The following is a 15,023-nucleotide window of genomic DNA, read 5'->3' as shown; positions in this document are numbered from 1 at the left end:
TGGTCATCTTCATATCAAGGTCCTTTATCTCTGAAACCTCCAAACATGTCCTTCAATATTGTAGGAGGAGTTGGACACACAAAGATTTTTTTCTAAAGTCTATACACTGTCAGCTAAACTATCAAAGGGTCATAACTGCAGTAAAAAATAGTCTCAACAAAAGTTCCTCCCTTTATGGTCATTTGCATATCAAGTTTGTTCATCAGTCTGTGAAAGTTATGATTTTTGACATAGCATAAACATCTGACAGACTTTGGCAACAGTTCCCCAAAGAACATTTGTGTGACCTTATAATGATGCTACAAAGTAAGTTTGATGAGTTCCATCAAGCAGTTCATGAGAAAATGTCATTTAAAAGTATTTCTGTTTTTAGCTATTGTGGCTCCTTAGAATCTTAGGGTCAACCAGTCCCATTTGAACAAAACTGGGAGAGACTCTCATTATAATGCTAAAGACCAAGTTTGATGAAGATCCATTAAGCGGTTTATGAGATATTCTTTAAAAACTTTCAATTTTAAGCTCTGGTGGCTCCTTAAAAGGGCCAAGGTGAACCATTTGAACAAACTTGATAGAAGTCTGTGCCAGGATGCTACTGACCAAGTTTGGTATAATTCTGACGAATAGTTTCAGAGGAGATGTTTCAGTAAAAATGTTGATGAAGTGTGAAGGACGAAGACAATGAACAACAGATGCCGAACCATCCACCTATACTAATAGATCACCCTGAATAAAGTTCAGTGGAGCTAAAACAGCCCTAAGTCCAAAACTTCCAACAGTACATTGATCCTAGCTGGTCCTGCCTGCAACAAATTATCTTGTTAAGGTAGTTCAGCATGTTTGGATCAAATTTTTTTCTACAATGTAGAATTTGATTAAACCCTGATTTTTCAAAACTTCAGAATATATTTAGAAAATTCAGCAAATAAAAAAGACACGGTTGTGTGCTTGGTTTTTTGCTAGACTGATCTGTAAAGGTTGTACCTTACGAAAATTTCATAATGGGAGGCTATGGAAAAATCACAATTTTCATAACATGTTCGCAAATAGAAAAAGTTGCTACAATGTAGGACTACCTTAAATCCTAATAATCATTTGAAAGTCAAACTATGCATGCATAAAAGAGCTTAAGACTGAAAAGAAAAAATACCTGAAACTTGTCCCTCTGTAATGGTAAAAATTTGTCCCAAGTTACTTGAGAATCCATGCATGATCCGCAAACTTGCTGACTCAGCAATAATGAGACTGACTGACAGACTTGCAGATGCAACACAAACCTATAGACCTGTAGAAATATAATGTATGGATACCAGTCTCATTGGTATGAAATAAACTGTTGTATTTATGGTAAGCATTGAGCTGTTCAGCCTGTACCAATAACAAATATGTGGATGTTATGTTCATACTCGTATATAGTGGACGCAACTTGACCTTTGTATTATAATACATAATGAGGCACAACCTGTTATTGAAAAGGAGTGTACGTAAAACGCTTCATCTCTTTGCATTCATAAATTTAAATATACAAATATACAGTATAAACCCTAAGCACCCCTTATTTCTACAATGAAATAATCAATATGAATAATCAGCCTAAGGTCAACCATCACGGTCAAGTTGCAACTACTATACAAACTATAAAACTGTGATTTGTAAATATTCAGTGAACATTTCTGCATTAGTGAACATTTCAGCATACACAAGGGCACTTTCGTGTTCTTTTTTTAAACTGAGTTAGCTCCCTTGAATTAAAGACGAGCTGTCACAGAGGACAGCACGCTGGACTGTTCCGACACTGAATATACAAATAGGAGGAAGCTGGAGCTGCCATAGGAGTGATTATTAACACCAATGTGGATGGCGACCTTGGGCAACAGTTTAAGTCTGATTCAAATTAATTTAGAAATAACATGAATAGAGGGAATGTGTATCAAGATTAACTGAATTCTAATGGGACATAATTCATGAATGTGTGTCAAGATTGAGTTTAAAAAGGACATATTTATTTATTCATGGACTATTTCTGTAAGAGTTATGCTTCCCAACTTTTTTTGACCCTCAAGAGGGGTTTTCATGATTTCCAAATGAGAGATTTGGACTCTCATTGGGAGTTTTTTCGCAGCACAGTTTTTGACGGTGCACACTATAAAACTGATGGTTTTTTACCTTACTTTGATGGTTTGTGACCTTAGTTTACAGATAAATAGTGTTTATAACCAAATACAACAGTTTTATATTTATTGTATTTATTAAAATAATCAAATCATAACAGGATATATATCATTTATACATACAAAATATCACAACCACAACATCAATGACTTTATCTTTTTTTTGTGCAACCATGAAAGATTTTATTCTGTTATAGTTTCCTTTCACCAAAAGAAGAATGTGTCCACAAGGAAGTTTACAAGTCATGTTTGTAAGCATCAATAATAAGACCAGGCAGTACTGAAAAATCTTCTATTCATATCTATGTAGTGTCATTACATTTTTATACGCCCAAAGGGACGTATTATGTTATGACGCTGGTGTCCGTCTGTCCGTCCGTCCGTCTGTCCGTTAGCAATCGTGTCCGCTCTGTAACTCTTGAACCCCTTGAAGGATTTCAAGGAAACTTTACACAAATGTTCACCACACCGAGACGATGTGCAGAGCGCATGTTTGGATGTCTCGCTTCAAGGTCAAGGTCACACTTAGGAGTCAAAGGTCATATCAGTTTGTTTCGTGTCCGCTCTGTAACTCTTGAACCCCTTGAAGGATTTCAAAGAAACTTGACACAAATGTTCAACACACCAAGACGACGTGCAGAGCGCATGTTCCAGATCACTTGCTTCAAGGTCAAGGTCACACTTAGGGGTCAAAAGTTATATCAGTTTGTTTCGTGTCCGCTCTGTAACTCTTGAACCCCTTGAAGGATTTCAAAGAAACTTGACACAAATGTTCACCACACCAAGACGACGTGCAGAGCGCATGTTCCGGATCACTTGCTTCAAGGTCAAGGTCACACTTAGGGGTCAAATGTTATATCAGTTTGTTTCGTGTCCGCTCTGTAATTCTTGAACTGCTGCAAGGATTTCAAAGAAACCTGTCAGAAATGTTCACCACATTGTAACGATGTGCAGAGCACATGTTCCGGATGACTCGCTTCAAGGTCAAGGTCACACTTAAGGGTCAAAGGTCATATATGACTGCTTTGTGTATATTGCTCTGCATTGCAGTGCTCTTGTTTTTATTTGGCAGATCTCTTTTTTGTACTTACAATAATTTTGTTTTGAATTACTTCCCTTTCATGTTACTATAAATAGCTTATTTTGAAACTTTTTTATTATTGGCCGTAGGGAAAAACCGAGACCACTTTTCTGTGGTACAACATAGATGGTTCCTCCAATTTTAAGGTGTATTTTTACATACCTATACCTGATAAGGTTTTTTTTGTAGACTTTGAATATTTTTTTGTGGACTTAGATTTGTTTTTTGATGTTTTCCTTTTGTTGTTCCAGTCCTTTGGGGCTACAACAGTCAAGTTCTTAAAATTTTGCTCCCACCCTATGATGTAAGCCTTCGGGCGTATATTGCCCCGCTTGGCGGGGCTCTTGTTTTAATTAAGCAACCATATCTTTAACAGTAGTAAATAGGGTATTTGAACAGCTCTGAAAATGCATCAAAATAGTTTAGAAACAAAGAAAGGTTTAAGGAGCTTTTTGAAAAATGAAACATTGGGAATTTTAATATTAGGAATTCATCATGTTAACCAAAACATTATACATATAGCTATCACTTCTTAACAAGAACATCATTTATTTTATGCTAACTAATGAAATACTGTATTCTATCAGTTAAATATTTCCATATCTCATCACTCACACTGTGAAAATATGAAATCTATATTTTCACACTGTGAGAGATATAGCTCCGCCCCCTCATACATTGTGTATGAATTTTAAATTATTTGCTTAAAACTGGATGAAAATTGTAGTCGCACTTTGTTCTTTATAGTATATTTCTCGATTCAAATCATTTTACTTAATGAGAATTTCATAACATTATGCAGCAAAAAATAAAATAAAATGGAACTTTATGTTGTGTGCGTCTTTACAACGTCACAACTAGGGCTGTCATTGATTGGGTCTTTGGCATATTGACAATACCGATATATCGGAAGACAAATATCGACGATACATCGATATATCGATTATTAAGTTAGATTAACAACCTATTTGTTCATGGGCATGCTATATACCTTCTTGTCAATGTTATGTTTAGTTTTATTGCCTACGTTTTATATTACTGTTTCATTGTGTTGTATTTGTATCTATGAAATAAATAATGAAAATTAATGAAATCTTTTATAGATCTTCATTGTGCCTTCACTCCTCTTTTGCATTTATCCTATCTACTTTACAACCTAGTAAACTATAATACCAGGCACTGGATTTGGGTTTCAAACGGCTAAAATTCTGCATTTCTCTTCCACAGATATCTATTCATTTATTAAATTAATTAATTTATTTATTTACAATGTTTTTATTTATTTTTAGCCTGTCTAATTTTCACCTTGCACTTACATTCAGTACTGGCACCGCGTGTTTTTTGTTGTTTTTTTTTTTTTTTTAACTTCTGCCCAAGTTTTCGATGGGCCTCAAATTTGTAGTGTTTGACTGTTTGTTTGTTGTACTGAAAGGCATGTTTAAGCAACACCCTGTGTTTCTACGAACCCAAACAAAGCTTTTCTTTCCGTCTTTTGACTCTTTTTCCACTATTAAGCCGGCGACGGCTTCCTTTTCGGCCATCTTTGATTGTTATTGTTACGGGCACTAGCTAAATTCTGTACCTTTTACTGAGTGATCAGTATACGCGAACAAGTAAAAAGCCGAGATTGACGTAGAAACAGTATATATACACTATGTTTTCACATGCACAAACAACAGGACAAAGTAACTTTTTGCAAATAGATTCTTAAGTTGAGCCCTTTTTACTTCTACCCATATAGGTAGTGCCGGCTAGTGGGAAAAGACTGCTACGGTATAAGTTTAGACATGACCTTTTTTGACAACTTCCGTTACTTACGGCACATTTTTGCAGGCAGAAAAAGTTGTTTTAAAGGGGCTGAGTGTTTATCTAGACAGTTGTTTTTTCTCTCTGTAAAATATCGATTTTTGAAAATGGGAATCGATAATCGATCGACCAAAAAATATCGTTGATACATCGATATCGTTTCTATCGATGACAGCCCTAGTCACAACACGTCTGACGTCATGTCTATTTACGCGCGTCTGTTTCCCACGCCAAGATTAAAAATTGTTGCAAAATGCACATCTCAACATGACTGAGCATAAAATAAAAAGAAAATTTGTTTGTTTTTCGTGAATATGGAATATATCTCACCTCGAAGTGAGAAAATGTTCACATTTTCACTCGCGCTACGCGCTTGTGAAAATATTTGAAATTTTCTCACTTTTCAGTGAAATATATTCCATATTCACTCAAAACAAACAAATATCCTCTATAGTATACTATATTATAGCAATAACTTTCTAATCACAACATACCTACATATATGACAACCATAAATAACATCATTTAATGATACATATCAATAATATCACTGAAACCCTTTCACAATCTGTCCATTTCACATCCATTACACTACAGCCTCATCTCACCTGCACTGTTTATCGTATGTAACACATGCTCTCTTAGCACTCTTAAACATATTCTCTGTTGGCACAATAGACCTTCTTACACAGAGCTATTTGCTTAGCAACAGGAAACAATTTTCACGCATGCGCACTTTACGTAGGGCAAAAAGACATAATCCCCTGCAGACCAAACCCCCTTCTCTCATTTCCTTCAGTGTGTAGTTATAGTCCCTTGAAAAAGGCTTTGATAGTAAAAATGTAAAATGTCAGAATACTGAAAGTTGAATGTCAAATGACAACTTTTTCACGTCAAATTATTTGGACTAAAGTATTGAAATACTTGCGATATTCTGTATATCATATACATACCTGCGTACATGTGATAAAGCTTTACGAAAAGCAGTGTAAATTTAGTTATATTTGTAGACAGAATGTTTGTGGTGTGTGTTGGATCTAGGTGTAAGTAGTACGTCACCATGCTTAAGTATATAATGTATATACAGTGAAAAGTATACAGAAAAACTACAAAAAAATACACACACGAAAATAGATAGGGAAACAATTAAGTGCTAGTTTCCAAGGTAAAGATTAGCCATGGTCAGGTGGTGCACACTACCTCTCTAACCGTTGGTAACGCCTCGTGCTGGCCACCATCAAATCCTGACACAGTACTGAAGATAATATATACTCAGCGTCATTGAAAAGTTACCACCTAATATATACCTCTATTTCATACAATATCGACGTCACTTTTTCATGGCCTGTGCACGCTCTATTACTCATAGACCCTGTCTGATCATGTCTCCTAGCCTATTTCATGTCTGTCAGGTGAGAACAGCACATACGACATGCAATTTCCCGACATGAAAGTTTGGCGTCAACCATGCCAATGGCCTGATGGCGTTGACCGTGCCTTAAACATGGCATTCTTAGCAAGAATATTCTAGTTTTTTAACGTATTCCTTTTAGTCTATCGACTAACTTTCAAGTGCGATGGATGATTTGCGATAGAAAAGTCGTACATGTCGACATTGCTGGAAAAGTCATTTTGCATGTGCTGCCCGTGCCTAAAATGGAGTTAATTGAATTTGACAAATCTTTACACCAGTGACGTCTCAGCTGCGTCAAAGATGTAGTCGTGTTATGCATTTAACACAGTTCAATGCGATTTTTAAAATATAAGGGCTATTAGGGTGGTAACTTTTCAGTGACGCTGAGTATATTTCAATTGCATATTTGTCAGCATCAAATATTACCAAAGACGTTAAAAAAATACAATTATGCAAATGTAAAAATAATGTATCAATAATTATACTTCACATAATGTCATTCCTGAAAATGTGCAATCAGTGCTGAAGTTGTATTTCATTTGGATATTTATCTCCATCAATTATTACCAAAGAAGTAAAAATATAATAATATTGCTTCATTTATCCTTTGTTTTAATCACTTACTTAAAGAAGGTTTCAACAGCTTTGGAGTCAATGTCAGCGTTGGAGCTAAGGTACTCTCTAACACTCATACCAACAGCCAGGTTGTCAGGATTCTTGAAGTCCACCTTAGTAACATTGGTAGCACTGGTAATGACCCTTATCTTGACAAACCTGCTGAGCATGGTTTTGAAGAAACGCTTCATCTCTGGATGCAGATAGCCCGCCATTGCATCATTTGCCTACAATAACAAAAAGCACTAAACAAAACAGTCAGCATTATGCAGAATAATCTAGATCTTATTATAGTGAACTTCTGTTTGTTAATAAAGTTATGATGGAAATAAAGCAACATTTTAGGCTTCATGTTTCAGCAAGCCATTTAGTAAGTTGTATTAACCCACTTGGACTAAAATTAATACATATCAAATGCTATGTTTTAAGCTTTTGTTCGAAAAAATTATTTATTGTTTACTTTGTAACTGCTTACCTGGAAGGTCATGTTGAAGCCAATAATTGGTTCTAGGATGTAATCTAGGAAGAGGTAGGTCATGTAGAGGACTTCATCATGAAGTTTGGAGGCACATCGTTGTACACGAGACCCTTTTTTCTCAACTTCTGGCTGGCTGTCAAAGTAAGATTTCAGTGCTGGCCAGTGCACCAGTGATCGTTTTACACACTTGTGAAGGGATAACCATCTAGTTGGACAGTGTTTCAGGAGCTTTCCAGGATCTTCCAGCTCTACAAAATCAACAAACCCCTGGCACTCTTCCTTTCTTCCTTTGTCTTGAAACTGAAACAGTATAGAGGAAATACATCCGATTTAACAAAAAAAAAAAAAAAAGGCCTATGACGCCAAGTGTAACAGTCCACTTAAGACTCAATGATAACAATTCATGCATTTATCATCTCTAAAAGCTCTTTCTACTTTTTATTTTGCTTATGTTTACCTTTGTTATTCATAGTCAGTTGTAAAAGCTCATAAGAGCTTATGTTTATATGTTGCCATCTTGCCAACTCAAAATAAATCTCATCTTATCTTATCTTGATCAGGGACAGTAATGTAAAGTTACAGTAATGTAAAGTTGTGTTTTTTAAAAACATTATGTTACTCCTTTTTTATACCTGTGAAGGAAGTAGTAAAAGTTGTCGATGAGTAGGTCTTCAACCCCAGTTGTCAGCTTCCTCAGAGCATGTTGAACACATGTATTTGCTATGTGACAGACACAGCCCAGATCGTACACGTTTAGTTGCTGTTCACGAACCCTTGACCGGACAGAGTTATGCTGCTCAACCATAACATTGGCGTTGTGCTCATATATCCTTTTAGATTCTCCCATGGAATGTCCCGGTCTCTGAAAATAGACAAGCAAAACATACAGATACATTTACATTATTACCAGTTTACATTATTACGAGAAATGCATTAATAAAATTATATAGTTAATAAACATTCTTAAAAATAAAACAAACAAAGATGTTTAAAAATTTCTGTCTCCATCAAAACAATTGCATGCTTGTAGTATACTTACACTAGCACAGTCTGCAGACAGCCAACGACGTTAGATCCCGTGACATCACGGTTCTGGTGACAACACACCTCACTACCGAATCATGAACTCTAACCAGAATTGCGACACATTTATCTGATCCCTCGTCATAACTCTCATCAATGAGAACACTGAACTATTCACATTTACACAAATCAATCACATTCAATTTCTGGAGCAACACAGTGGTTGATAATATTGGCAGTTTTCTGTCTTCCACAAGCGAATTTCTTGGCAATGCTTGAATCGGGGAACATCAGCGGTACTAAGCGAGTGAAATGGTCCACAGTATTAAATGACAGCTCATGCTCGGCCACAAATGTAGTGAACAAAACCTCTGCATTAGTCACTTTCTTTGATGGTCACTGTAATGTAAATCAGTTTTAAGATCAGTGTGCAAAACTGTACATGTCATCCAAATTTCAATGTTGTATCTTAAAAAACAAGAAAGTAGGTCAGCAGGTCACATTTATGGTCACTTAAAGTCAGTTTTAAGATCGGTGTGCAAAACTGTACATGTCGTCTAAATTTCAAGGCTGTATCTTAAACAAGAGGGCCATGATGGCCCTATATCGCTCACCTGAGTAGAGTTGCTTGCTTGAACAAATTTCTTAGCTAAAGCTTTAAGATCTAGGCCTGGTTTATTTTTAGCAAATTTATGAAGATTTCCCTATGCACAATCAAGTAACACTGGGGCTGGGTCAATTTGACTCTGGGGGGTCAAGATTTGAACAAATTTTGTAGAGGTCCACTACGCAATGCTACATGTCAAATATCTAGGCTCTAGGGCTTCTGCTTTTTGAGAAGATGTTTTAAGATTTTCCTATGTGAAATCAAATGACCCCTGGGGCGGGGTAAATTTTGACCCAGGGGTCATGATTTGAACAAATTTGGTAGAGGTCCACTAGGCAATGCTTCACACCAAATATCTAAGCTCTAGGGCTTCTGGTTTTTGAGAAGAAGATTTTTAAAGTTTTTCCTTTCAGTTGCCATGGCAACCAGAGTTCTCCATGGAATTCAATTCTTTGAAAAATTTTGAAAGGGGGCCACCCAAGGATCATTCCTGTGAAGTTTGGTGTAATTCTGCCCAGTGGTTTTCAAGAAGAAGATTTTTTTACAAATTGTTGACGGACGACGGACATCAAGCGGTCACAATAGCTCACCTTGTCACTTTGTGACAGGTGAGCTAAAAACAAGAAAATAGGTCAGTAGGTCAAGGTCACAGTCAAGTGACCCCTAATCACTTGGGATCATCAGGCAATTATAATTAAACAGTCTAGGAAATATGATCTGATAATTTTCGAAGTATTTTTTCCTATATAACTCATATAACAAGTGACCCCCGGGGCAGGGCCTCTTTTCACCCCAGGGGCAAATCTTATTAGAAATCAACTAGACAATGATACATACCAGATATCAAGACAAGAAGATTTTTTTTCCCTAAATAAGTCTATGTAAAACTTGGGACACTCTGGGTGGGGTCTCTTTTCAACCCAGGGATATGATTTGAAAAATCTTGGTAGAGGACCATAAAGCAATGCTACATAAAAAATATCAAAGGCTTAGGTCTTGTAGTTTCAGACAAGAAGATTTTTCAAGTTTTTTCCTATGCAAGTCTATATAAACCATGTGACCTGGGCCTGGGCGGACCAACATTTGACCCTAGGGGAATAATTTGAACAAACTTTGTAGAGGACTATTTTATAATGCTACATACCAAATATCAAAGCCCTAGGCCCTGTGGTTTTGGACAAGAAGATTTTCAAAGTTTTTTCCTATATAAGTCTATATAAACCATGTGACCCCCAGGGCGGGGCCATATTAAACCCTAGGGGGATAATTTGAATAATGTAAGTAGAGGACCACTAGATGAAGTTACATATAAAACATCAAAGCCCTAAGCACTGTGGTTTTTGACAAGAAGATTTTCAAAGTTTTTCCTATATAAGTCTATGCAAACCATATGACCCCAGGGCGGGGCCATATTTGACCCTATGGGGATAATTTGAATTAATTTATTAGAGGACCATTAGATAATGCCACATACCAAATATTGAAGCCCTAGCTACTGTGGTTTTGGACAAGAAGATTTTTAAAGTTTTTCCTTTCAGTTGCCATTGCAACCAGAGTTCTGCATGGATTTCAATTATTTGGGCAATTTTGATAGAGGCCACCCAAGGATCATTTCTGTGAAGTTTAGTGTAAATCTGCCCAGTGAAGAATGATTTTGAAATTTATAATATAGCCATATAGGGAAAGTAAGCCCCGCCCCTTGGTGGCCATGTTTTTTACCCAAACAGAATGGCTTAGGCAATTTTGGTAGAGGGTCACCTAGAGATCATTTCTACAAAATATTTTTGAAATCCACTAACAGTTTCTGACAAGAAGATTTTTAAAGAGTTTCCTTTCAGTTGCCATGGCAACCAAAATTCTGCATGGATTTCAATTCTTTGGGCAATTTGAAAGGGGGCTACCCAAGGAATATTCCTGTGCAGTTTGGTGTAAATCTGCCTGGTGGTTTTGAAGAAGAAGATTTTTTTAGAAACTGTTGACACACGACGGACAAACGGTGATCACAAAAGCTCACCTTGTCACTACATTACAGGTGAGCTAAAAAAGACTCTAAATACAAAATTTTATGATCTACTTACTTATTAAATGTTTCCAAAACACCCATAAACACACCATGACTGTAGAACAAAGAACTGCATGTCATTAAATCTGAACATGGTCTGCAGCCTTTCTGTTTTCTTCACACATTAATTTCCCTACAAAACAAAAAGAGACATTTTTCACAGTATTTTGTAAAGCCAGAGAAGTTTCAGATCCGCATTAAGAAGTTAAATATCAAACTCAAAACTTTTATGGTAACATGAGCACATGTACCAGTGTTCTACTTGGCATACTTCCTTTGGGTTATGGAGTCCATTCATTGTGAATAATAGAAGGAAAAGTTTTCTTATTTAGCATGGGTATAAAGAAAACATGTAGCAACCCAAGCACATCTCCGGATTGCGAGTCCTGCTAATAGCAAGATAAACTGCAGTGTCGCTTACAAAGAAACAAACCACTGGGATTTGAACTGTTTCTGGGAGGTCATTTATATATCAATAAAAATAGAAAGGCCTAAGAACAGACCTCTGTGGCACTCATGATGTATCTGCTACTTGAGATGATAGTTACCTAGAATAACTGACTGTGTATGACCTATCAGAAAAGATACAATCCACAATAAAGAAGTATTTCTGATGCCATATCCTTGCAAGTTATACAATATTTCTAGGTGAAAAACTATCAAATACCTTGCTAAAATCTGTGAGAATTAAGTAAGTTTGTGGCTATCTCTGAGGTTTCTTTCCATGTCATCAACAAGTTGTAGTAGCCCAGGATCTTACAAGAGTAATGTTCCCTGAAGCCATGCTGTCATAAAGAATATCATATTTAGAGAATTGAGTTTTTCAATGCTACAATGTGTTCTGAAAATTTTCACGAAATAAAAGCAAGGAAAACAGGATGGTAATTTGCAGGATTTCCTCAATTCCTATTTTTAAAAGGGGATCAATATTTGCTTAATGTCCACGCTTTGAGTAATATGTTTCAAATTAAGGATTTTTGAAAAATAATTTCTGTAACTGGATCCAACTGATTTCGAAGTTCTTTAAGAACAAGTGGTTTGTTATTTGTCAGTTTTCAAGTTGGCTTAAGAAATAGTATACCTCATCCAGTGATTTATCGTTGAATAAATTCACTGTTTGGAGTTCAGATGCAAAGGAATTATATCACAAGGGCACAGCCCGAGTGATATAATAATATGCATCTGAACGACAATGATTTATTCAAGAGAAAATCACTAAATGAGATATATTATTTCGATTCTAACACCTTACCAAGGATTTTAAGTACATCCTTGATGACATTCATTAAATATTTGCCCCTTTTCAATTGGTTTCTTTTCCAGCACGCCGCTATGCCATTTGACGCCATGACGTAATAATTATGACATCAGAACATGTTGTATAATAATTCACCATTTTCTGCCTTCTTTGTTTAACAGGAAAATGAATCAGATCCTGTTAGAATAACAGTTTTAATATCCTCACGTGGTGAATGGTTATGTCAAGCAAAGATTTCTGGATGTGTCTGGTGCAGTTACAGTACCTAGATAATCAGGATTGTTCGTACGTATGGTATCCAGTCCACAAAAAAGCAAGTTCAATACTAGAGTTGTCACAGGAGTGACAAATTATACCCCCACAATATGGCCGTGTTACAGAACTAAGCCAACGTCAAAGCTGAACTTGCTTGACCTTTGACCTCAAAATTAATAGAGGTCATCTGCTGGTCATGACCAAACTCCCAATAAAGTTTCATGATCCTCGGCCCAAGTATTCTCAAGTTATTGTCTGGAAAAGATTTAAATGACCTTTGAAACCTAAAATAATTATGGGCCCACTGCTGGTCATGACCAACCTTCCTACTAAATTTCGTGATCCTAGTCCAAAGCGTTGTGAAGTTGTTGTCCGAAAACCGTTTAAGTGTTCCGGGTCACTGTGACCTTGACCTGTGACCTGCTGACCTCAAAATCATTAGGGATCATCTGCAGGTCATAACCAACCTCGCTATCAATTTTCATGATCCTAGGCCCAAACATTCTCAAGTTATCATCCGGAAACCGTGTAACTGTTTCGTGTTATTGTGACCTTTGACCTACTAACCTCAAAGTCGAACTTGACCTGTATTTAATAATGTTACCCCTGTGTACAAAAATTTAAGATCCTAGACCCAAGCGTTCTCAAGTTATCATCTTGAAACTGTTTAACTGTTCCGAGTCACTGTGACCTTGACCTTTACAGACCTCAGAGTCAAATTTGACCTGTATTTCATGACGTTACATCTATGTACCAAAAATTATGATCCTAGGCCCAAGTGTTCTCAAGTTATCATCCGGAAACCATTTAACTGTTTCGAGTCACTGTGACCTTGACCTTTTGCCTACAGACCCCAAAGTCGAACTTGACCTTTATTTCATGATGTTACACCTGTGTACCAAAATATATGATCATAGGCCCAAGCATTCTCAAGTTATCATCCGAAACCGTTTAACTGTTCAGGGTCACTGTGACTTGGACCTTTGACCTATTGACCCCAATTTGGAACTTGACCTGTATTTTCTGTTGTTACACCTGTGTACCAAAAATTATTCAAATCAGTCAAGGCTTTCATGAGTTATCATCCAGAAACCACAAAAACCAACAGACTGACCAACTGACCGACCGCCAAGCTCACTCCTATATACCCCTCCCAAAACTTCGTTTTGTGGGGGTATAATGAAGACATTGGACAATAGTTTAGGTCGGTGTCAAATGTATTTAGTAATAACAGAGATAGAGAAATGTATCAAAACATTAAATAAGTGTAAAAGGGACATAATTCATGGAAAATTTCTGCAAATTAAAGTAATGCACCATGACATTGTGTCATATCATGTGGCTAATAATGTGGAGCAACTATTTGAAGTTTGAATAAAACAAGAGGGCCATGAAGGCCCTGTATCGCTCAACTGACCTACTGACCTAAAGATCATCAAGATTAACATTCTGACCAAGTTTCATTAAGATTGGGCCAAAATTGTGACCTCTAGTGTTAACAGTCAAATTGTTGACGACGGACGGACGACGGACAAAGGAGGATCACAAAAGCTCACCTTGAGCACTTTGTGCTCAGGTGAGCTAAAAAGTGAAAAACAGATTGAGGTGTAGACATGGAAGGATGCCGATGCCAATGCCGGGCGAGTAGGATAGCTTTCCATATACTTCGTATAGTCAAGCTAAAAATAAGAGAACTGTCTCTAAAATCAATGTAGAATAATAGATTTGAAAAATTTAACTTACTTTGGAAGTTTTAACATGTTAATGAGTTCCTGAGCTCTAGTAAGAAGTATTTCCTGTTCCTTTTTGTCCAAAACGTCAGATTTATGTTGCTTAGCAACATTTGTCAAACACGGAATGGCTCGAGGTATCAAATCCTGGCATCTGCTTGCTAACTGAAAATGAGATAAAAAGAACCCATATCATTTCCAACAGAAAAAGATCATTTCTGTTAATTTATTATTACCACAAGTCTATCAAATGATTACTTTGTATGTACAACTATCAGTTTATATTAAATCAAAAGATCATAAACTGTAGTTCATCTATTTGATGAGAATGACTTCTTATTGTAAAAAAAATATATATCAATTATTATAATTCAGTATTATTTGTAAGGAACTATTTAATCACTGTGCTGGCCCACAACTATATTGAATCTCAGAAACCAACTAGAGCTATCACTGAAGGTGATGAATATCCCCATGCACAACTACTGTTGTTACTGATCACTTGTGTGAAGTTTCATTAAATTGT

At 36.4% G+C, this 15,023-nt stretch overlaps 1 protein-coding gene and 1 long non-coding RNA gene across 2 annotated transcripts; both read right to left on the bottom strand.

The window, feature by feature from the left end:
* Positions 1 to 4,971: 4,971 nt before the first annotated feature.
* On the bottom strand, positions 4,972 to 8,409 carry LOC123564073 (uncharacterized). The gene is made up of 4 exons (XM_053526094.1): positions 8,182 to 8,409; positions 7,560 to 7,862; positions 7,094 to 7,311; positions 4,972 to 6,310 (listed from the first exon to the last, which is right to left on the bottom strand). Exons 1-4 carry the CDS (start codon positions 8,407 to 8,409, stop codon positions 6,238 to 6,240), a joined length of 822 nt encoding a protein of 273 aa, XP_053382069.1. The 3' UTR covers positions 4,972 to 6,237.
* Positions 8,410 to 8,611: 202 nt separating this feature from the next.
* On the bottom strand, positions 8,612 to 14,652 carry LOC128548506 (uncharacterized). Its single transcript, XR_008367123.1, has 4 exons — positions 14,511 to 14,652; positions 11,922 to 12,039; positions 11,271 to 11,387; positions 8,612 to 8,984 (listed from the first exon to the last, which is right to left on the bottom strand). It is a non-coding gene; the product is annotated as an uncharacterized LOC128548506 (long non-coding RNA).
* Positions 14,653 to 15,023: the final 371 nt, after the last annotated feature.

The sequence above is a fragment of the Mercenaria mercenaria genome, chromosome 2 (genome assembly GCF_021730395.1).
Source record: "Mercenaria mercenaria strain notata chromosome 2, MADL_Memer_1, whole genome shotgun sequence".
Lineage (NCBI taxonomy): Eukaryota > Metazoa > Mollusca > Bivalvia > Venerida > Veneridae > Mercenaria > Mercenaria mercenaria.
Note: the sequence above shows the minus strand (reverse complement) of the source record. Positions and strands in the feature narration are given on the sequence as shown.